At 36.9% G+C, this 22,634-nt stretch overlaps 1 protein-coding gene across 32 annotated transcripts in view; it reads right to left on the reverse strand.

Moving 5' to 3' along the window:
- Positions 1 to 22,634, reverse strand: part of LOC137008250 (ankyrin-3-like) — a 206,718-nt gene that overhangs the window by 51,606 nt on the left and 132,478 nt on the right. For 28 of the 32 annotated variants that reach the window (XR_010892786.1, XR_010892787.1, XR_010892785.1 and 25 more), the window contains 11 exons: positions 22,392 to 22,589; positions 19,743 to 19,841; positions 18,190 to 18,288; positions 17,582 to 17,680; positions 15,226 to 15,423; positions 9,969 to 10,067; positions 8,442 to 8,540; positions 2,424 to 2,621; positions 1,771 to 1,869; positions 530 to 628; positions 304 to 402 (listed from right to left, as the gene is read on the reverse strand). Coding sequence is in view for 29 of the 32 variants with exons in the window: in XM_067370184.1 (XP_067226285.1) it covers positions 304 to 402; positions 530 to 628; positions 1,771 to 1,869; positions 2,424 to 2,621; positions 8,442 to 8,540; positions 9,969 to 10,067; positions 15,226 to 15,423; positions 17,582 to 17,680; positions 18,190 to 18,288; positions 19,743 to 19,841; positions 22,392 to 22,589 (1,386 nt within the window). In the remaining 3 variants the exon portion in view is untranslated. The remainder of the gene's footprint in view (positions 1 to 303; positions 403 to 529; positions 629 to 1,770; positions 1,870 to 2,423; positions 2,622 to 8,441; positions 8,541 to 9,968; positions 10,068 to 15,225; positions 15,424 to 17,581; positions 17,681 to 18,189; positions 18,289 to 19,742; positions 19,842 to 22,391; positions 22,590 to 22,634) is intronic. The other 4 variants (XM_067370199.1, XM_067370198.1, XM_067370209.1 and 1 more) reach the window with 1 other exon arrangement.

Genomic DNA, 22,634 nt, shown 5'->3' on the forward strand with positions numbered 1-22,634 from the left:
ATACCATCATATATTCTAAAATAAATAACATTCAAATTTAATCATGGTGTCATGTAACAGATACTGTAAAAAAAAAATCTGGGAGAAAAAGTCTAAATCAATGCAGAGATCAATGTAGAAAATAAATTAGAATTTTAATTTTAAGTCTTAGTGATTTTTCCACAAATTTCACAGTGTACCAGGCAAAAATCAGTCAGTCCGATTGCTTAGAAAAGTAACAGCAAACTTCTCCTTAAACTGATTTGAGGCATCCTGATTTGAAGAGGAGCAGGAATTCCGACGTCGTGCTGTTGTGACACTCACCACTGTCAGCTCATTAGGAGAGGCTCCGTGCTGCAGCAGAAGGTTAATGATGTGTGTGTGACCCTGCTGAGCAGCCTGATGAAGAGGCGTGTATCCATTCTGAACAAGAGGGGATTTGAGAGATTAAAACTTTATTTTGGACCACCAGTAATCAGAAAAGAGTTCTATAACAAGCGACGGTTAAAGAAATGCAGTTACTGCTTTCTGTGAACATTATTTCAATAACCTTAGTTTTGGCGTTGACTTTAGCCTGGTTCTTCAGGAGGAAGTGCACCATCTTTACATTTCCATAGTGACAGGCGACATGCAGGGGTGTATATCCCATCTGAACCAGAGCACAGAGACACACATTACTCGAGACTTCTGTTTCCAGGCAAGCAAATTAATAATTCACAAATTAAAAAGGCCATTATATATTTAAAGAATGCTCTTACATGTATAAAAACACAGTCACACTTAATCTTATAAAAAATAATCACCCTTAATATTAAGATTTATTCATCTTACAGTTTTTGCAACTTTATGACCACATAAGAGTTCACAGAAGTATCCAGTTCATTCTATGAAGCTTGTCTAAATCAGCAACAGTAACTAGGAGGGCGGAGCTTAGCAAAAGTGTCAGATCACCACTATAATTAATGTCTTGCTAAATGCCACACACAAGTAATAATACACTTGTGCTTTATCATTACTGTCTCATTCCCTGTGCTCAGAGAGGGAGTGTTTTCTGCGGGTCATTGTGCTGTTGAGTATCGATCTGTGTGCTGCTGTCTGTCTCAACATCTGAGAGCTGCACTGAACGACCTTGAGCCGGGGCCGTTCGATGTTTATACATGAGTGACCAATGAGGGACTGGTCAGGCATAGTGTGCAGATGTATGTATCACATATCTATCTACCTATGTGTCTGTCTGTTTATCTATCTGATGTTTTTAAAAAGTTTTTGTTTATGTTTTTAAAAGAAGTCTCTAATGCTCACCAAAACTGCATTTATTTGATCACAAATACAATAAAAACAGTAATATTATGAAATATTATTATTTTTAAAATTAGTTTTAAACTGTTTTTTTCTTTTAAATAACGTTTTCTATTTTAATATCTTTTAAAAAATAATTTATTCCTGTAATGGCAGAGCTTAATTTGTCAGCATCCTTGTTGACTTAAAGTATTAATTTCTTAAAAAGAAATGTATGGGCCCCAAACATTAGAACAGTGTGTGTGTGTGTGTGTGGTTCAGGTATTCCTTACATTGTGGGGAAATAATGTACCAGACATTTTTGATGTCCCCATGAGGAAAACAGCTTATGAATCACACTAAATTGTGTTTTGTTTAGGGGTAGGGTTAGGGTTAGGGTTAGGGGATAGAATATAAAGTTTGTACTGTACAAATACCATTGTCTCGATGGAAAGTCCCCATAAAACATGGAAACCCAGCATGCTTGTTTGTGTGTATGTGTGTGTCCGATACCTTAGTCTCTGGGTCCACTGTGGCACCATGATTAACCAGCACTTCTGAAACACTGACTTTGTCCTCTTGAGCCGCCAGATGAAGAGGGGTCAGTCCACTCTGACAAAAATATTCATTAACCAATTTAGTGACATAACTGCACAGATATACCATGCAGAAATTAATCATCCATCAGTTTAGGTTAGGGGTTCCCAATTCCAGTCCTTGTGCCTCCCCACTCTGCACATTTTGTTTTTCTCTCTTATCTGACATGCTCAGTTAACGGGTGGGTTCCATTCGACCATATGTGTTCTGCTTTATATTATATTTATTTATAAAAGTATATTATGGCATCAAACCTTAAGCACCTATACTATGTGCAACTTGAGTTTTGTCTGGACTGGAATTTGAAACCCCTGGTTTAGGTAATACTGACTGAGCTGATAAAAGTAAATAGGGTCAATTTCGATTTGATGTTGACTTTATTAGTACAATGTAAATAAATATGCTACAACTTTCAAGAGCATGTTGAATTCAAAATCAAAGTTTTTTAAGGTCACGTGGAGTGAGTCTTCATCATTTGCTGTTATAAACTTTACTCACACAAAAGAAAATTGTAAGATAAATTTCCTCTTTGTGGAATAGCGTCATAAAGTAACTGAGCTCATTTTCACCTTGTTTCCCAGATTGACGGCAGCTTCACGGGCGAGCAGGAGCGTGACCATGTCAATGTTGCCCTCCTGGGCTGCCAGGTGGAGAGGACTGATGCCCTGGCGCGTTGTGGCATTGGTATCAGCTCCATACTCAAGCAGCGTGGTTGCTATCTCCATCTGGTTCTTCTTGGCAGCTATGTGCAGTGGAGTATAGCCATTCTGGGAGGGAAAGCAAGTGAAGGAGATCATAAAAAAAAAATGTATTTGGGCATCCAGACAAAAACCTAAATAACAATGATGATACACAGGAGATTGTCCTAGATTACTATCTATTCTCAGAATACACCATGAACTTTTTAACTGTATGAACAGTATGGAGGATTGGTATTAAGCCCTGAAAGTTGAATAAAGAATGTCGTCTGAAATCAGAGACTCTACTAACTGCAGTTAAAGCCATACTCTATATTTCTCAACATTGTTGCTTCAATGACTTCTAATTAAATTTGGAAAATCAAGCTCTGGATTTCTCAGTCTGTCAGTCAAAATCCGATTTTTGTGCACATCACATTGAAATCAGATCAAATTTAGCAAGTGTGAACGGCAAATAAATCACATGAAACGCGATTTTTACATATCCATTTTAAGCTACATTCATATGTGGTTTGAAACCCCATTCAAATCGCATTTCTGGAAATCCGTCTCAGTCTGACTGCTCTGACTGGATTTTGCGTGGTTTATGTGACTTTCTCACGCCACATAAAACGTAAACGTCAAACGTTGTTTTGGAAAACATGCTGAAAGTCGCTTCAGAAACAAGTTTAAGGAGACAATATAAACAAAATAAAGCCGCTCAAACCAGCCTCAAACCAGCCTCCTACGTTTCTGCCAGTCCAGCACGGCTGCTACATATTGTCATGTTGTAAATAAGACAACATCTATATTGCAAACCCCTCCATGCTGCGGTTGTTGTTGTTGTTTTTGGCTTATGCCTACCAACGCAATGTCATTGCCATAGAAACCAATGCAGATATTCCAGAAAACGAAAGAGTGGCATGAGACACACAAATCGGATCTGAACAGTTGTGAAACACAATGTGGACAGTCAATAATTTTATATCAGATTCCAATTGGATAGACAAATAATAGAATGTATACTGACAGTATGAACATAGCCTTTGACAACCGGCTATTTTTCCACAGACAACCAATGCTTTCTGAGAATTGTCTACTCGCTTACAGCAAAACTAACCACTGTTTAAATCACTCAACTTTCTCTTTGCGTGCCTGAGCATCAGACTTTTCAATTGTGATGTCGATTCATATTTTCTTTAATACTTTATGAAAATCACTTTGTCTCACTTTGAACAAAAGTGGCCAATATGTAAATCTCTTAAAGGTGCCCCTAGATTCAAAAATTAAATTTACCTCTGCATAGTTGAATAACAATAGTTCAGGACATGTAAATGACATACAGTGAGTCTCAAACTCCATTGTTTCCTTCTTATATAAATCTCATTTGTTTAAAAGACCTCCGAAGAACAGGCGAATCTCAACATATCACTGACTGTTACGTAACAGTCGGGGTGTACGCCCCCAATATTTGCATATGCCAGCTCATGTTCCCAACATTATGAAAGGCATTAGACAAGGGTAGCCAGTATAAACGTCTGGATCTGTGCACAGCTGAATCATCAGACTAGGTAAGCAAGCAAGGACAATAGTGAAAAATGGCAGATGGAGCAATAATAACTGACATGATCCATGATATTATGATATTTTTAGTGATATTTGTAAACGATTTCTAAATGTTTCGTTAGCATGTTGCTAATGTACTGTTAAATGTGGTTAAAATTACCATCGTTTCTTACTGTATCCACGGAGGCAAGAATGTCGTTATTTTCATTTTTAAACACTTGCAGTCTGTATAATTCATAAACACAACTTCATTCTTTATAAATCTCTCCAACAGTGTAGTGTTACAGTTATCCACGGAGTATAGCCTCAAACTCATTCAGAATCAAATGTAAACATCCAAATAAATAGGATACTTACGCGATTAGACATGTTGCATGACGAACACTTTGTAAAGATCCATTTTGAGGGTTATATTAGCTGTGTGAACTTTGTTTATGCTGTTTAAGGCAAGCACGAGCTCCGTGGGCGGAGAGCACAAGATTTAAAGGGGCCGCGCTGCACAAATCGGCGCGTTTATAATGATGCCCCAAAATAGGCAGTTAAAAAAAAAAAAAAAAAACTATGGGGTATTTTGAGCTGAAAATTCAGACACATTCAGTGGACACCTAAGACTTATATTACATCTTTTGAAAACATGTTCTTGGGCACCTTTAATATTGCAAAACCCACCAATATTTAAATCTTTGAATTGCCTTTGAATGCTCAGATGTGTGCCAGAGTCCCTGCGGCAATATTAAAAATACTGTATGCAATATTGAATTAAGCAACATCTATTCACAACTCGGATTCTAAGATTAATTTGCATCATTGCTTAAATATATATATGGAAATCACTATGAGGCATTTTTCTATATTTCAAAATGAAAATAAAACATGTAAGTACAGTATAACTTAAAAAATAACTCTAAAAGTACTGTGGAAAACATTTTCAACTAGATTTTTACTGTAGTTTACTGTATTTTAATTTTTTGCTTGTCCAGCCGTACACAGCACTAAGCCACATGCTGCCAAACCACTATAACCACACTAAAACGATAGATTTATGACATTTCCAAAACAGGAACATGTTGACAGCAGTGCTTTGCTTTTAACCTCACAGATTAAGAGAGGAACGATGGCTGAAAGGTACAGAAAAGCTAGTCGGACTGAGCACAAGAAAAAAGTTCTTGTTTCTTAACAGCTAGCGAATGCTGAGGTGTCAGCCAATGAGGTCAATGGAGAGCGGTTCCATCCAAACCGAGAGTCAGTTAGTGTTCTCCACATGCCAGGTCTGGCTGCTGTTCGTTGTGAAGGAACAAAGGCAGTATCTGGGTCACTGTATTTGTTTAGGGTTTACACTGAGCCGTTTTAGGGTGGACAAAACAACACCAACAGTTTAAAAGCGTGAGCACATCTCTCTATTCAAGTTCAAACAAAAAAGACTATGAGAGAACTGATTCATTACACTTCCAGATCTCTATGTTCTATTCCAAAAGCGGCATATGTAGACAATATGGTATGACATCATGAGCTGATTCCCGACATGTTTGCTGTCGGGAAAAAAATGATTACGCTGCCTCTACATAAACTTGTTTTGATTCTGATGAAGCTGAATCACATAGACAAATCCAAGATTGTGGGCTAAGTGAGAGTCGTATAATTCATTCAATATTGAAAAATTTTGCTTCAAATATGCCAATTTACCCAATATCACAATGCTGCTTTTATACTCTTACGAGTGTCACGTGACACGTCATTAGCTTAGCAACATGCTAACATCAGTCCCTATAGACCCCTTAATCGCCTACGTCACTGTGACGTCACCGCTCTAGCTGGAGGCAAAACATAAGGAAGAACTCAATGCAGCCACGCTAAAAGTTTGAGGTTTTGACTTTAAAATGTCGTCTTGTTGTGTTTTTGGCTGCCAGAATAGAAGGAACAGCACTTTTGGTTCAAAACTAAAGTTTTACCAGATCCCGGCAGACATTCCTTCACAGAAATCAAGTTGACAATTGTGGTTGAATGCAATACGGCGTACAGCCTGGACTGACACGATCATAAATAATGCTCGTGTTTGCAGTGCACACTTCATATCAGGTCAAATAATCGATGCATATGTAATGGTTTTGGGATTTAAAAAAAGTCTTCATTAAAGCATTATAAGCCATGAACCAAGCTAGATTATTTTAAAAGCGTAGGAAGACAGAGCAAATTACATAATTTGCAGAGCGTCATGGGAGTGAGCAGAGCAAAAGAGAACTCTCTGATTGGTGGAATTGTATGTGCATTACATTATGGGTAATGTAGTTTTTCACCACAAATTTATACTCATTTAAAAAATAAGTTGAAATAATGTGGGTTGACGGCTTCAACAGAAGAAAATACCATCCATTAACAACCTCACATTAGAGCTGTCTATAAGTTACCGTTAGAACGGTACATCTCTTGTGTCTATTGTGCAGCATGATATTTTGAGTGACAAGGAGTTGTTGCCTATGTTGATGGTCCAAATAATTTACTTATGAGGTTTCATCTTGGTTAGGATGCTTCCTTATAAGGCCTAGTTGCCTATGTAGGCAGTAGAGAGCAAGGCAGCTAGGTTTCAGAACAGAGCCTACATTTTTAAACATGAATTCAGCCCTCGTTTTGCCATCAACGGTATTTTCGAGGCAACCAGCTGGAACTTGATAAAAAGCATTTAATGATGTTTTGAGTTTCCAGTAATTTCCTGCGCTGATCTCAGAAATGACTAGAAGATCAGAGAGAAATCATATGACAAACCCTAGAAACAGGACTGCTAATTATTAAAGGCATAATTCACAATCATTAAAGGCATAATTCAAGTTCTGTCATTATTCATCCATCTTTATGACTTCAAGCCATCATGACTTTCTTTCTTCTGTGGAACACAAAAGGAGATATTTTGAAGAATGTTCACTCTGCTCTTTTGGTGACCACTTTCAACCTCCACAAAGACCACAAAATGTTTTGTTCTGCTGTAGAAATATAGGCCCGATTTACACTGCACGGTTCAAGTGACCCAATTCCAATTTTTTCCTCCCATGTGGCACAGATCGGATATGAGTCATGACTGTGTAAGCAGGAAAAAAGCGCATGGATTCCGAATTTTACAGATCGGTTTCAGGCCTCATTCATGTGTGGTTATAAATCAGATATGAATCGGATACGGGCGTTTGCGCCTGCAGTGTAAGCGGACAGATCGGATATTCCCCTGTAAATGCGATTCCTGCGTCATTGAAAAGTGAGGTTTTTTTTTTACATTTCGCAGTACAGACATACCTATAACAAACGGAGCATCTCTAGTTGACTGGTGGATTATTAATTTCATTTGTTTGTGTTAAATAAAAGGCGATCTGACGTTGAAATGTTGCTCTTGAAATCACACTGAGTGCTTGTTGCTGCGTTTGTCAGTGACGACGGCTCGTGCACAGACGCGTGCTTCAGTCCCGTTGTGGAGACTAACTATTCGTTCCATTGAAACCACAAAATAAAAAGCACAGAAACTTGCAATATGATATTACAATCACTGATGAACGCATTTGTTTTAATGACAAAAAAACTAGTATAGGATGGCGGATTCGAGCCCATGAAGCTGTGAATATCTACCCGTACCCGAGTATTCAACTCGCACGCTTCCAGCGGAGCTGCGTACGTATACTGTCATGAAGAATTCGTATTATTATTTTTATGTAGGGATGTAACTATTGCATTAAAAGGGTTTCTATATGAATTCATGTCAATAAATTAAGCTCAATGTACCACTGAAATTGATTTGTGATGTCATATAGGCTATTTTTGGTACGTTTCGCCAAGTGCAGTGTAAAAAGGAGACATCCGATACAGGTCACTTTTCAAAGAAATGTAAGCACGTCATCCAAAAAAATCGGATATGGTCAAAAGATCGGTTCTGTGCATTAAGACTTGCAGTGTAAATGCGGCCAAAGTCAGACTGGTTTTCTGATCCTGATTTGAGGATGAATAAATAATGACAGAACTTTAAGTTTTAGGTGAACTATCCATGAGCAATGTGTCAAAACAATATCAACCACAGAAGTACACAGTTTTCAAGAACTTCTTCTTTTCACAGCGATAAAAATGTGTACAAGTTTACCATCCTCTGAGGTTACAGTGGGTGGACTACAAGTAAAATGACGAAAGTGATCAAGAATGTAGGGTGGAGGTGGTTTTGTGAGCATGTGTGCAGTCGTTTTGTCTGCGGCCATATTTCTTCATCACTTGTATGTGTGTTTGTGTGTGTGCATGTGGTTGTGTTTGGATGAGATTTGCGTGTGCTAATTGAGATATTGTGGTCAGTAGACAGATGTGGTAAGCGTTTCCTGATACCTTCGCTGCTGCGTGTGGGGATGCTCCTTGGTCCAACAGAAGAAGGGCCACTTTCTGGTTATCGTAGTGCGCAGCAACATGCAGTGGTGTTAGTCCACTCTAAAATCACACACACACATAGATATACAGCTATTATTGGCTGAGAGCTCAAAGTTGGGGTGTGTGAAACAGGTGCCATTATAAATCAATCAGCTTTTAGCTTTGGAGAGTAAATTTAGCCAGTGCACATTAGCGAATGAAACCTCTGACATGTCTGGAAAATGATGGCATGTAACCTGATTGCATACAAATGCCTCTACAATGTGTGTTTTCATCTGGAAGATATCATTTTAAAGCATTCACTAGCTGTCAGAAGTTAGAAAGACATTCAGCAGATTTGTGATACAGAATAAAAGACATTTATTAGATGTTTGTATGAATATGGCACCGAGGAGATGGCATTTACAGATTATCTCTGCAACAAACATATTTTAAGGTGACGTAGTTACACATTACTACATGTACTTATTATAGTAATAACAGTGTATTTTGCATAATTACAAGTAACTAACCCTAACCCTAAACCAAACCCTAACCCTCTCTATAGTAAGTACATGTAGATAATTAATATTACTCAGTACTTATTTGAGGAAGTACAATGTAACTACGTCACCTTAAAATAAAGCATAACCTATGCATGCTTACTGAGTAATAAAACTGTTTTACATTACATTGACTTTGTTTTTAATGATAATAGCAGTATGTATTTATAAGCAACTACACAAAATATTAACATTAAGCACATGGTGAATATATATTACAGACCTCATGAAATTCAAGTTTTAATTGCATATACCTGCTTTTGATTTCGTGAGGTCTTAAAGGTGCGGTCACACTTGATTTTGTGTTTCATTCGCTTCTATTCATACACATGCAAATGAATGAGAGTTGGAATGAGAGTTTACTTTAAAGTGTGATGCAATAACTATATGATAACTAACATTTAGTAAGATTATGAGTGTACATCTGTCTATTTCTCTTTGAAGCACAAATATTATGGCAGCATTAGCATGCTGTTACTTCTTTGTATTAAATATAATTGTTCGTTTGTTGAGTTGGAAAACAGATGTATCCATTTTTAGACATTACACAAAGAATTTAAATGTGTCCCATACTTATGTCTCTCATCCAAAATCCCTCCTTTCAACAGATGCTTAGAAAGGAAAATCAATGCTCTGTTTCTTACCGTGGTCATGTTACCACACCAGAAACTGAAGGATGGCTGTGATGACATAAACTCATAACATAAAGCTTGTACATCAGGGCTGGGCCTCTTTGGTCCTGGAGAGCCACTGTCCTGCATAGTTTAGCTCCTACTCTGATAAAAACTCAACTGCCTAGTAATCCTGAAGACATTGTTCAGACATTAGGGTTGGCGTTAAACTCTGCAGGACAGTGATCTTTCAGAACCGAAGTTGCCCATCCCTGTTGTGAGTTAAAGGTAGTAATTGTCAACCTATAACCATTAGTGCAAATAGACACTTTTACCTTCCCAGCTGCGTCAGGTGGCGCTCGCTTCTGTAGCAGTAAGTTAGCAACTTCAATCTTCCCGTATTTGGCTGCAACATGCAGGGGAGTGAATCCCTTCTGCAAAGACAAAGAATTCATACAGAGAAATAAAGAAAAATGTACCAACTAGAATTCAGAGACAAGTCATTCAGTGTGCACAATTGTTGCAACTTTTAGAAAACTGGTCAGTTTGGGGGTGGGGTTTATGAATTGCAACTGACACTGGGGGAAAAAAACTGATCTGTGTTGCACAAGTTTCCTTCTGTTAAGTAATACTAAAGTAAATACAGTACTAGCCCTTCCGTCCAGCTAGAGATGTAGTATTGCTGTAACTAAACTGGCTTTACACAAGACAGGCATTTTGAACACAGCAGTGCTTCATGAAGCAGTGTTTTGAAATCATCCATCACTAGATATGGGGCCGGTTGCATAAACCATTTAAACTAGTATTAAAGTTAAGACACTAATGTTTTTCTTTAAGAGTGGTCCTAATTTTTAAAAATCTGTTACATAAAAAGGTAGATTGGTGTAATATGAATTGGAAAAATAACATTGGTTAACTTGGTTAACTGCAAGTTGGTAAAACTAGTTCTTAAGACACAGTCTTAATATAGTTTATGCAACTGGCCGCTGGTTGAATAAAGTCATTACTTTGTTTTGTTTTTTGGTGCACAAAAAGTATTCTCGTCACTTCATAACATTAAGGTTGAACAACTGTAGTCACATTTTAAATATGTCTTTAGGAGCTTTCTGGACATCTGAAAGTGTTAATTATCTTGCTGACTATGGAGGTCTCACTGAGCCATCGGATTTTATCAAAAAATATCTTAATTTGTGAACAAAGGTTTTATGGATGTGGAACGACATGAGGGTGAGTAATAAATGACAGAATTGTAATTTTTGCATGGACTAACCCTTTAAGCATATTTCTGACACAATCAAATTGTAATGTGTAATTTCTTATTTATAACTTTAGTTTCTAACTTTTTGATTTTATTATGAAATATGAACTGTTTTAAAAATATTTAATCATTTACTGTTAACATTACATTCTACAATTAGCATTATGTAACCAAAACTAAACTGATTGTTTTATAACCCCCTTTTCTCCTTTATAATCAGTGATCTAAATGTATTGTCATAATTTTTATGTTATTTTATAACCTCCATCTCAAAGCACTTATAAAAATGGGAAATGTGGAACTTTAGTTGATTTGAAGATTGCCGCTTGCCCTTTAATCATTAAAGGCCAGCATTCCATATGCCTTACTAATCAATCATAAATAATTATTAGAGACACAGGACAAACATATCCAATGACAGCTATGTTATCGGAGGGAAACTCTGCTCTGTGGTGAATGGAGTCGTGGAAAACACCATGAATTCATTCTCCTTCCTCAGCACATTCCCACACTGTAACACTTGGCAGCTGCTCAGTGATGTTAGTCCAGTATTTTATGTCTATCACGATCACAGAGCGGGACACTAGGGAAATATTTTATTTCTACAGCTAAAACAAAGCTGCTGATAGTCGTTGTGGTTTAAGATACAGGCTAAATTTTATTGGACGACGAATTCTTAAAGATCCCATGTAACCAAAGTTGTACTCCAAGAAAAACAAAATGATCTTTTAGCAATATACAAATTTTAAATTTTAAATTTATCAGGCATGTGATCAGCTAAAGGTAGAAAAGAAGGAAAACCTGACCATAAATGTATTTGAAAACCTAACATTTAGCAGTTATTTAGTAATTGTTTTAGATTTAAATCACCATACAGTAACCAGCAAAATTAAAAATGAAGTAAAAATTTAAATTCTTGTGCCCTTGAAATTTTTAATAAAAATAACTTCCCCTCCCTAATGCAGTGACATCTCTTCTCTAATGACGTGTTTACTGGCACGGGGCTACTTGTCACTCATGAGATCACAGCAAAACCAAAACACAACCATCCAATCAATTCCAGAAGGGTAAAATCAAGTCCCACCCTACATTTTTTCTTGTTCGAGAAGCCATTTTACTTGAATATAAGTCACAATAGGGAAGAAAAGCCTGTTGCAACTTCTATTTCATGAAGACTTTAAGGTAAAACCTGCACATAATATTTCCTGCAGGAACATTTCTGTATCATGAGCGCTGCGTGTTTTAACTAGAGAGAAGATATGGCTTGTTATCCATATGATTGACAGATGTTTCAAACTACGCTTGAGTGTAGCAGGTACCAATCCATGGACCTTAACACACATCACTTAGAAATGTGGAAATGTAAGCCCTGTGCTCAATAACAATCAGTAAAAACATCAAAATACTAATACATCCCACATGCAGCAACTCCAAATGATCCTAAACATCATCAGATGTTCCTCATAATGGACATGATGTCAAAAAACATCAAGCATTTTGTAATGTATTCCAAGCAATAGAAATCCTCAGTCAGCATATGAGCTATCATGATGGATGAGATGCCCTTTCTTTGATGTGCAAGATTTGCAAACCCATCACTGACTTTTATATGGTCAGCTAAAATGCTCAGGGAGGAGATGTTAAGCATTTCATATAACATTTAGTAAACAGAGAAACGCTGATTTACGTTCAAGCCACAATTTAACACTGCTGTGAGATTTATGCTAATACTAAGTGTGTCAGGATGCATGATTTATGGCAGTGATGAACTGCGGTGTATTAGTTTTGGGATATCTATCTAGCTTTTCCAAACCTAACTCAGATGTTTCATGATGAGCTAGAGGTGTTCACAAATCATTTTGCACACAACATTAATTTCCATTAGTTGTTCACAATGACAGCGATTTTTGCCAAATATATATATATATATATATATATATATATATATATATATATATATATATATATATATATATATATATATATATATATATATATACACACTTTTTCCCAAATTCAAATCCATATTAAGGGTTAAAATTCCATTTTAAGGATTTAATTACATTGTAATAATCAAAAAGTACATCTAATCAATTTAATCATTTTAACAATAGTGCTTTAATGTGTTTTAATAAATTATTTTTTCCAGAAATTCTGTTTTGTCTGTTTTAATGTGTTTTATTATTTAATACAAATGTATTAAACAGTGGTTATTAAATGAATGGATACAATTTTAATAATTTAATTAATCTTTTAATATGTAATCAAATTAAATTTTTGTCAAATAAAGTGCTGCACAATGGAGGTTTACCGTGTAAATTAAAGCATGGATGAAACATTGTGAAAAATAATGCTTTAAAAAATTGTATTGTTATTGTCATTATTTTATAGACTTAGACATGTTTTCAATGGCATCCGCTGTAAAAAGCTACTGTATTTAAAACTCACCTATAATTTTTCACAGCTTTTTTGTGTGCTAAAATGTCTTGGAAAGATATTTTTGCAGTGTTTCATCAGCAGGACAATCCCAAAACACAGTAAAACCCACTGAAGAGATGTATGTCTAACTCTCACAGCCTCACTTTCATTTCCACTAAAAATCAAATATGGCGCAGCTGTGAATAAGGTCTATAGTAATATAAATTTTTGCCATACTTCGTTCAAATTAAACCAAACTTTTATTTTTTCAGTTTGTAGTGAAGACCGTTGAGTTTCTATGTGTATCTGAAGATAATTTTATCAGATGAAAGGAAGTGACTCTGGAGATGAAGTTCATTCATGTTCTCATATAATGAGACAGCAGACGCTGAAAACATCACGAGAGACATGCATGCTTGTGTATATACAGTCAATATCTATACAGTAAATTCCATTTTAATAACTGGATTCTGTGATTCCGTTCACATTTTCTGCATCCCAGAAATCATAGTGCCCTAACTCTACTATAGGCCACATTCAGTTTTCAATTATGACTAAGATTTCAAATATCATTTCCCTGTAGTGCTTTGGTTGGGCTTGTTGATTGTAAAGTAAAGGGGAAGACACACATCTGCATAGTGATTAGATTTACTGAATAATCAATTTAATAAATAATTTGAAACAGCATCCTGTCTGACTGATATAACACTTCAGCAGAAACACAGCTCACATGCTCAATTTATTCATAATTGAATTCATTTACTGATTCATTACAAACACAACTGTATGCTTGATGAGGAATGGGGCTGTTTGCGCCATTAAACCAAATAGAAAGAAATCAACATCCCATCACAAGGAAAGCAAAATGGAGCAAAACAATCTTGTTCAAAAACTGACGAGTGTAACAGGACCATAGAAAATAGAGGGCAGGACCCACTGGACCCACTTCATATTCAACAATGTTGAATATGAAATTTATTTGCGCATTTTTATTAAGTTCCGTATATAATTATAACTACTTTTTAAATAATTACAAAATAATAATAAATGCTAATACAGTGCACATCACTAGTGCACACAAGTGTCATCGCACATATTCCGAAAAAAATGAGCTCAGTTTTCAGAATCAATTCAGAATCGTTGAAGAGAGAATTGTGATGCAGTTTTTCACCACCTCTACTTAATAGTGCGATCAAAGTACATTCTATTTTGATTCGTCAGATGAACTTTATCCTATTTGAAATAAAAATCCATGTCTGAAACAAGATATACCACAGAAATATGATGCACTGTAACACTACCACCAAGGAGGTCTTTAAAAATGGTATGTTATGCAATTTTTTTCCTGTGTTTTACGTATTTCCTATTGAAACAGGAAGTTGAAATGGGACATATTAAAAGGCTTTTCCTTGTTAAATAAATGGACTTAATTTATATCACAGCTTGGCTGTCTATGATTATCTATGAAAACCTGTTTTGCCCATGCAATAAAAAATTAAATGATAATTGCAACTATTTATCTCACAATTCTGACTTTTTTCTCACACTTGCAAGATATGTCAGAATTGCATTGTGTATTGTGGGATACAAACTCCTTTTAAAAAAAATAATTGTGAGTTTATATCTTGCAATTCTGACTTTTTTCTTACAATTTTGCCACTGAGAGTTATAAAATCCAATTCTGAAGATAAAAAGACTGACATTTTTTCTCAGAATTCCGAGTTTATATCTTGCAATTCTGAGTTCAGAATTGAGAGATATAAACTTGTAATTGTATGAAAAAAAGTCAGAATTGTAAGATACATTTATTTTTTAACCAGTGGCAGAAAGAAGCTTCTGTAATTATCTGACCACAAACAACAGAAGCAAAAATAATAGAGTACTATGGACCGTCCAGCTTTGTTTGCTTGACTGACCTTGGTAGTGATGCCAAGAGATGCTCCGTTGTCCAGCAGGATGGATGCCACGTCTTTGTGGCCGTCACGTGCGGCCAGGTGGAGAGGTGTGTATCCGGATGTGGTGGTAGCGTCGGGTGAACCCCCGTGTTGCAGCAGTTGCTGGACTATGTCTGGTTTTCCCAGACGACTGGATATATGCAGCGGTGTCTGATCGTCCTACACTCACATATAAGATAAGTTACTCATATTTTCCTTTTTAGAGGTTGTAAGATTTTAGACCTTTTCAATATCTCCTTGCATGACTGCAGAACTAAATTAAGCAAGGCAACACTTAAGAGGTTTGGGGCCATTTTGATAGCCTTTTAATAACCACAAACAAACAAGCAACTGTTTCCTATTAGTATAGATAGAGTGCACTGCATTCTACAGCTATTACACTCCACTTTGAACATACAGTAGTTTCAGTACACACTTTCATTACATCGTCTGCGCCTCTAAACTCTAGCATCATTTTACGAGTATGTTTTATTTACATTTACACTTATATGACAGATGGTACACAGATGGAACTATTGCACTCGATGTGATGTGGTTGATGTTTAAATAATATAATTAACGTAAAAGTATAATGGATCCGTGCGTCAGGTCTTAAAGTGACAGCAGCCTAATATACCTGCTGCCAAACTATGAGATGATATTAAAAATATCTATATGGCAGTTTTTCTCCATGGTATTGATGTCAGAATTGTGGCCAGTTAAAATACTGTGTCAAGTAACTTTGGAAAACCACTAGCCACATTGGCTGGGTGTAAAGTATTTGAGTAAAAGTAATTAGTTACTGTACTTAAAGCTGCAGTCCATAAGTTTTGCCTCTTTGTCGCCATCTCTGTTCGAAACCTGCAATTACAGTTATTTGCGGAATTATCCTCTTTACGTGGGTTGTGCATCGGCACACCTCCTCAGAGCGGATGAATCTGATGCTTTGAGGAGAATATGTGGCTGTCAGTCACCGCACCAGTAGATACTGTACAGGTACTTCGGAATTACAGACTGTAGTCTTGGAAGTATGACCAAAATAAGAACTTTCACCGGAAAATGTCATCTGAACAAGTAAGTAACATGTCTGCCACTTTTGTTCTGACCAACTGAGAAAACTGTTACAGTATACTTTGTTTTCAAATTTTTAATGTTAACAACATCAGCACTGCATGACATTTAGTGTATATTAGCACTACCTTTAGATTTCTGTACAGTCAAATCTCTAATTGTTTATTTGTCATACCGTACAATCTGCCATCAAAATGATGAGTTTAATTATTCCAGCTGCTGTGAGAAAAGCCTATAAATGATCCGCCACCTTTAGAATCTTCACATGCCATATATCCTACTAGCTGGTACTCGAATGGTGGCATGCTCGAATTTCCCATGGAAGCCTACTAGTACCACTTGAATTAGAGCACATTATCACAAGTTCACAGTTGTGAACCGGGCTAAGATAAGGAGATAGTTTTGAACACTGGCTGGTTATGCACTTGCTCAAAAATTTATTTTGGATCATTTTTAACCAAAAAAGTTAAAGACTGCAGCTTTAAGTATCTAAATTTTACTCCCTACTTGACTACATTTTGAACATGTACTATTTACTCCAATACATTTTTAATGAATAATGCAAGTACTCATTACATCTTGCATGGCACCTAACTTTTTCTGTAGCAGTTTATTTCTGCTACAAAAGAAGCAATATCGCCATCTACAGGGCACTGAAGATACCATATCTTGTGCGTTTTGCCCATACTCACCCAGACTTGTCAACAAGGCTATTGTATGTGAATGCGAGTGCATTAGCATGTAGTTGTGAAGCGCATGTGTTTCATACATGAGATACATGGAGATACATGGCTGCAGCCGGTGATGAGGCTGAAACCAGCCTGTCCAGTGCAAGTCCTTGCAATGCCCTTTTTAAACACTTGAGCTTAACTGAGACTTGAGTGTTTGTAGACTTTTAAGAGGCTGTTGTATCAACCTTGATTTATTGCAATATTGAGGTGTTCCGTTTTACTTGGATTTTAGAAAAAAAATATGTGATTGCTCCCCTCACAAATCAACTGCCCACTCTCAAGTTATCAGCTCCCTCGTTTAAGTTAAGTCTTTGGGATTTGTTTCACCTGTTTTATCATCCGCCAGAAAAAATTAGAATCATTCAGAAATATGACAGAATAACTCCTCAACAAGTTGCACAATTTCAGATTCCAGACATGTATGCAGCACAAGCATCATGGTGCAAACTACATGCCAAACTTCAATACTAAGTGTTTTAATCACTAACACTTGTCTTTGCAAACACCACTAATAAAGCAGCACATATCTCACTCACCTTGGCTTTAGCGTCCACATCTGCTCCATTTGCCACCAGGAATTTCACCACGTTTGCCTGTCCTGCCCTGGCAGCCATATGGAGCGCCGTCTCTCCCCTCTAGAACACACAGAGAGGAAGCTTCTGGTAAAAGGTACTACTGTGTTTGGACAGTAAGCCTTTGTGTGTGCGTGCACAGCCCTTTCATGAGACCAGGCCCCTGTTTTGCTCTCTTTGTTTTGACTGTCTCAATGAGCTGCACCCCAACAAAGCCTAAAGCATGTTTCTACGGTAACAGTGGCTTGCTGTTGGCCCACCGTCTGTCTGATGGGGAACAGTCAAGCATGATTACAGTCTGACTGTACTCTAATTACAGTAGAATGAGGAGCTCCAACCTGTGGTCAGACGTATGTTTAAGCACATGGACAGAGGCTGTTATTACCCTAAATGGCTTTATGAAACGGGAGACCAAACCAATGTGGCAAGAAATGACACGTTCCAGAGAGGAACACGGCTGGCCTCTGGGGCTTCACTAAAATGTTTTGTTTTACTCTTTTTGTTCATTATCAAAAGGAAACTTGTAAAACTGTTTGCTCGGTGCTGGTGGGCATGGGGATGGCTGTACTCACCACATTCATTGTGTTAGGAGACGCTCCATGATTTGTCAGCTGAGTCACAATATTTTCATGGCCCATAAAAGCGGCCACATGAATCGGCGTGAGTCCAGACTGCCAGAGACACAGAAATATGCAGCTTTGAGGTGTTGGGAACTGCATGCTAAAGCAAATATTACCTCATTTCAAAACGCACATGTTGTTTTTCAAAACAAGAAGATTTAATTCTCAGTCTATCAACAAATGGTAGACTGCTATGTATGGAAGCTCGTTTCGAACTCATACTGAAGATAGTTTAAAACAAAAAATAGTCACACTGTGAAGTATAAAGTTGCAAACGCAGAAAGGTAAAGCTGCAATTGTGAGATATAAAGTCACAATTACTAGGAAATAGTTACAATTACTACAGTTACCACTGCAAGATTTAAAGCCACATTGCCAGATATAAAGTCATGAGATTTTAAAATTACACTACAAGATGTAGTCACATTGTGAGTGTTAAAGTCACAATTATAAGAAACTAAGTTGCAAAATTGATATTTAAAAGTGAGCTTTAAACTTTCACTGTCGGATATAAATTCGCAGTTATGAGAAATAAAGTTCCAATTGCATATTATAAAGTCATGTTGCAGGATATAATGTCACAACTGGCAGTCACAATTATGATGTGAAAAGTTGCAAAGGCCCCCCCCCCCACCCCAAAAGTTGCAAACTATTTCTTGTAATTGTGACTTCATATGGGTTATAAAGTTGCAAATATCACAATTATTACAAACAAAAAGATTTAAAGCCACCTTGCAAGATATAAAGTAACAATGTGAGATTTTAAATTATTTAAATAGAATTTAAATTCAAATTGTGAGTTTTAAAGCTGCAATTATAAGAAACTAAGTCGCAATTTTTATATATAATGTCACATTGCAAAATATATAAAGTGACATTGTGAGTTTTGCATTTAGCATTGTGCGTAAATTGCACTGTTGGATATAAATGTGCAATTTTGAGGAACAAAGTTGTAAATGCATAATGTTAAGTCATGTTGTGAGATGTAAAGTCACAACTGGCAGATCGCTATCATTAGAAATAAAGCTGCAATTGTGAAATATAACATTTTTTGTCTTTAAGTCACAAACAGGTTTTCATAACTTTGTAATTGTATTTAACAACACAACATTTTGAACAAAAAAAGTTGGAGAGACACTATGTTTGTCTCATGAATATTAATTAGGTGACATAATGTTCATATTTTGCTGATTTGATAAAATGCGGGTAAATGGGCATGGTAGCCATGGTAGGATTACCGCTAACATCTTGCTTGTCTGAAAATTCAACCAACTGGTCTTAAAGTCATTGTTCTTCATACCATACAAGCAAAATAAAACCTTTAAAATAAATAATTATTTCCTGAAAAGTTGGGGATACAAATGTCCCTTCAATTATAATGGTTGCTACAACCACAGATAATCCCACAGATTCCAAGATTAAAAGAGATCAAATTGCATAACGTAAGTTCTGCAAATGTAAATGTAAAAAAAAAAAAAAAAAAATCCAGTAACTTTCTCTCTCACCTCAGTCACAGCCTGAATGGACGCTCCATGTTTCAGCAGCAGCTCCATCACTTTAATCCTGTTCTTCTTGCAAGCAATGTGAAGTGGAGTAAAACCATTCTACAGAAAAAAAAAAGAGAATCTGAATGCTTTTACTGCAGCTTACTAATGAAAATCTGGTTGCTGGTCCACAACAAGATGACTGAAGAGTTAACAAAGCTTTGTTTCCAGACGAATGAAAACACGTGGCTCCTGCTGCTCAATGCTTGGCAGACTTGTCTTTCTACAGTTTTCTTTCTCTCTTCCTTTTTTTCCTCATAAACTGCAGCGACACGCCCGTTCTGTAACCATTACTTCAGAGCATGACAGTATGCACTGCACACTTTGCCAAGAGAGGCTTTTTACAGATTGCCATGGTGCTGTTCAGAAACAAAACTTTTAATGTCATGCTCACATATAAGATTTGGAGGGTACCATCTAAGGTGGAAGCCAAAGGGGGAGAAAAAAGAATTCTGGGATTTCACATGACTAGCATGGCTTTTTTTTTAACCTTAGTGACCATATTTAAGTAGAACATTTTTGGGCTACATCATCTGATGCATATTGCCAGGGTGCGATTTGTAAGGTGGGGATAAAAATAAAAAAATCCCCCCCGGGTGATGCTACTCCACAAACCACCAACAGAGCATATAAAATACCAAAAATAAAAATCTTTTTTTTTAAAACATCGCCAAGTAAAACGCTGCGTTTATACAGAACTGTCTCTTTACGACCACAAACTTTTCAGACGCACATTCCAACTTTGCCTCAGCACCAGGCGCAAGTCAAAAGCGCGGAAAAGGTACGCTACAGGTGACTACGAGGGAGCTTTACTTGAACAACAGTGAACTGCGGTAAAAACTCGGTAAAACTCGGTAAAAAAAATTTAAAAAGAAAAATTAACATGACTATCTAATCAGCCTTTTAGACTGTGCTTGTGGCGCGCACTCAAGAATTGCATGCGCAAATGCGCCGGCGCGAGCTGCATATTACTTTATTATAGCTTAAATAAAGCGCAAAAGAAACTATAGCAATGAACGTCGTTGTTCTGTTGTAAGTTAAGTCATGAAATTACCAAACATGCGATTAAAGTTGCCTCAAAAGTGTGCATGAATGTATTTTTTGACATGGTTTAAAGCTATTGTTATCCAATTTGTTGGCCTTAAAAAGTCTTAAAAATGCACATATGTACACCAGGGAAATCTAAATTTTCATGGAGGAGCATGCCTCTGAACCCCCCTAACAAAAAATATTTTCTCACCTCGGTAATTATGAAACCCTGCGTACGGCCCTGCTTATATCTAATGAAATCTGAGGTTAACGTGCATTTCTCCAAATGTGCGCACTTTTGGACTAAAAGTTTGTATGTGTAGCTATGCACTGTGATCAAATGGGACCAAACGCGATTGAATGTAGAGGGTTGTGTCTCATTATTCTATTAATAACTACCGATTGATTTTGCATTTTCTATCAGAAATGAAGAATTATTAGTGTCATTTTCAAAAAAAAACAAAAAAGAAAACTTTCAAAACATCACCCCCTCTGTTTTTTTCACAAATCGCACCCTGCATATTGCACACAAAACTGGAAAGCATTTTCTAATCTGATTAGTGCTGATCTGATCTGATTTTTTTTTTTTTTTTTTTCCCACACCAGTCTATCATTGTGGAATAACACATTTCAGACAAACCCACCCATAAATGACACATAACAAGAAAAACTGTTGGAAGCTTTACATGTCATTTAGGTGGTCTCTTCCTGTTTAAGTGGAAGGTTCTTGGCCAGAATAAGCAGCAATGTAGACCAGACTTCAGGCTGATAGCCAAAGGTCTGGCAATGGGAGATTATGGTTTATTTGACAGGATCAAAAACATGCTGATCCAGGTAGAAGTCTGCAGGAACCAACGCAAATGAGTTGAATTGCTGAGTGTGTGTAAGGGAGGGAAGATACTTGTGGGACTAAAAATAAAATAAAGGTTAAAGGTCCAGTGTGTAATATTTAGGAGGATCTATTGACAGAAATGCAATATAATATACATAACTATGTTTTGAGTGGTGTATAAAGACCTTACATAATGAACAGTTATGTTTTTATTCCCTTAGAATGAGCCATTTCTATCTACATACACCACGGGTCCCCTTACATTTTAAGTCGTCATTTTACACCGACTGGTTTCTACAGTAGCCCTAAATGGACAAACTGCTCTACAGAGCGCGTTTCGTCACTATGTTGTTCTTAGTTGCAATTCGCAACCAACTATTCATCTATTGCACAAATAAATAAATGTTTTACAGGGGAATGGTTAGATATTCTCAAAGTTGGCTGTATGCAACAGCAAAGGAAAGCACTTCCCTTTTGCCAGCTGTGACAAATACAAGTTGAGGTCAGAATCATTGTGTGTGGGAATTGGAAAAATAGCATATGACACTGGAATGGGACTAAAAAAAATCACATAGATCTCTACTTGCTGGATTTTGCGGTCGGGTGCAAAAAGAAATAAGGAAGAAATAACTCATTTTTAGCAGAAGCGAGTGGGAACATGATAGAATTTTGCAGAAGCGGGACTGAAAAATTGATCCTATGCAGACCTCTAGATCCAGCAATGTCCAACTTGTTAAAGCAAGACTCACCAGTGCTTTGGCATTAGGATTGGCCTTCTTGTCCACAAGGACCTTGGCAACTTTGTAGTGTCCACAGTGTGCAGCGACATGCAGGGCTGTCAGGTAATCGTTGGTGACATCGTCCACAGGCACATCATGATGAAGCAAGAGCTGAACACAGTTCAGATGATCTCCTTGCGTGGCCATGTGCAGCGGCGACAGGCCGTTCTGTTGAAATATAGGCACCGATTCAGGTTATGAAGAAATTAAACT

Source organism: Chanodichthys erythropterus, chromosome 19, assembly GCF_024489055.1.
Source record: "Chanodichthys erythropterus isolate Z2021 chromosome 19, ASM2448905v1, whole genome shotgun sequence".
In the NCBI taxonomy this organism is placed as follows: domain Eukaryota; kingdom Metazoa; phylum Chordata; class Actinopteri; order Cypriniformes; family Xenocyprididae; genus Chanodichthys; species Chanodichthys erythropterus.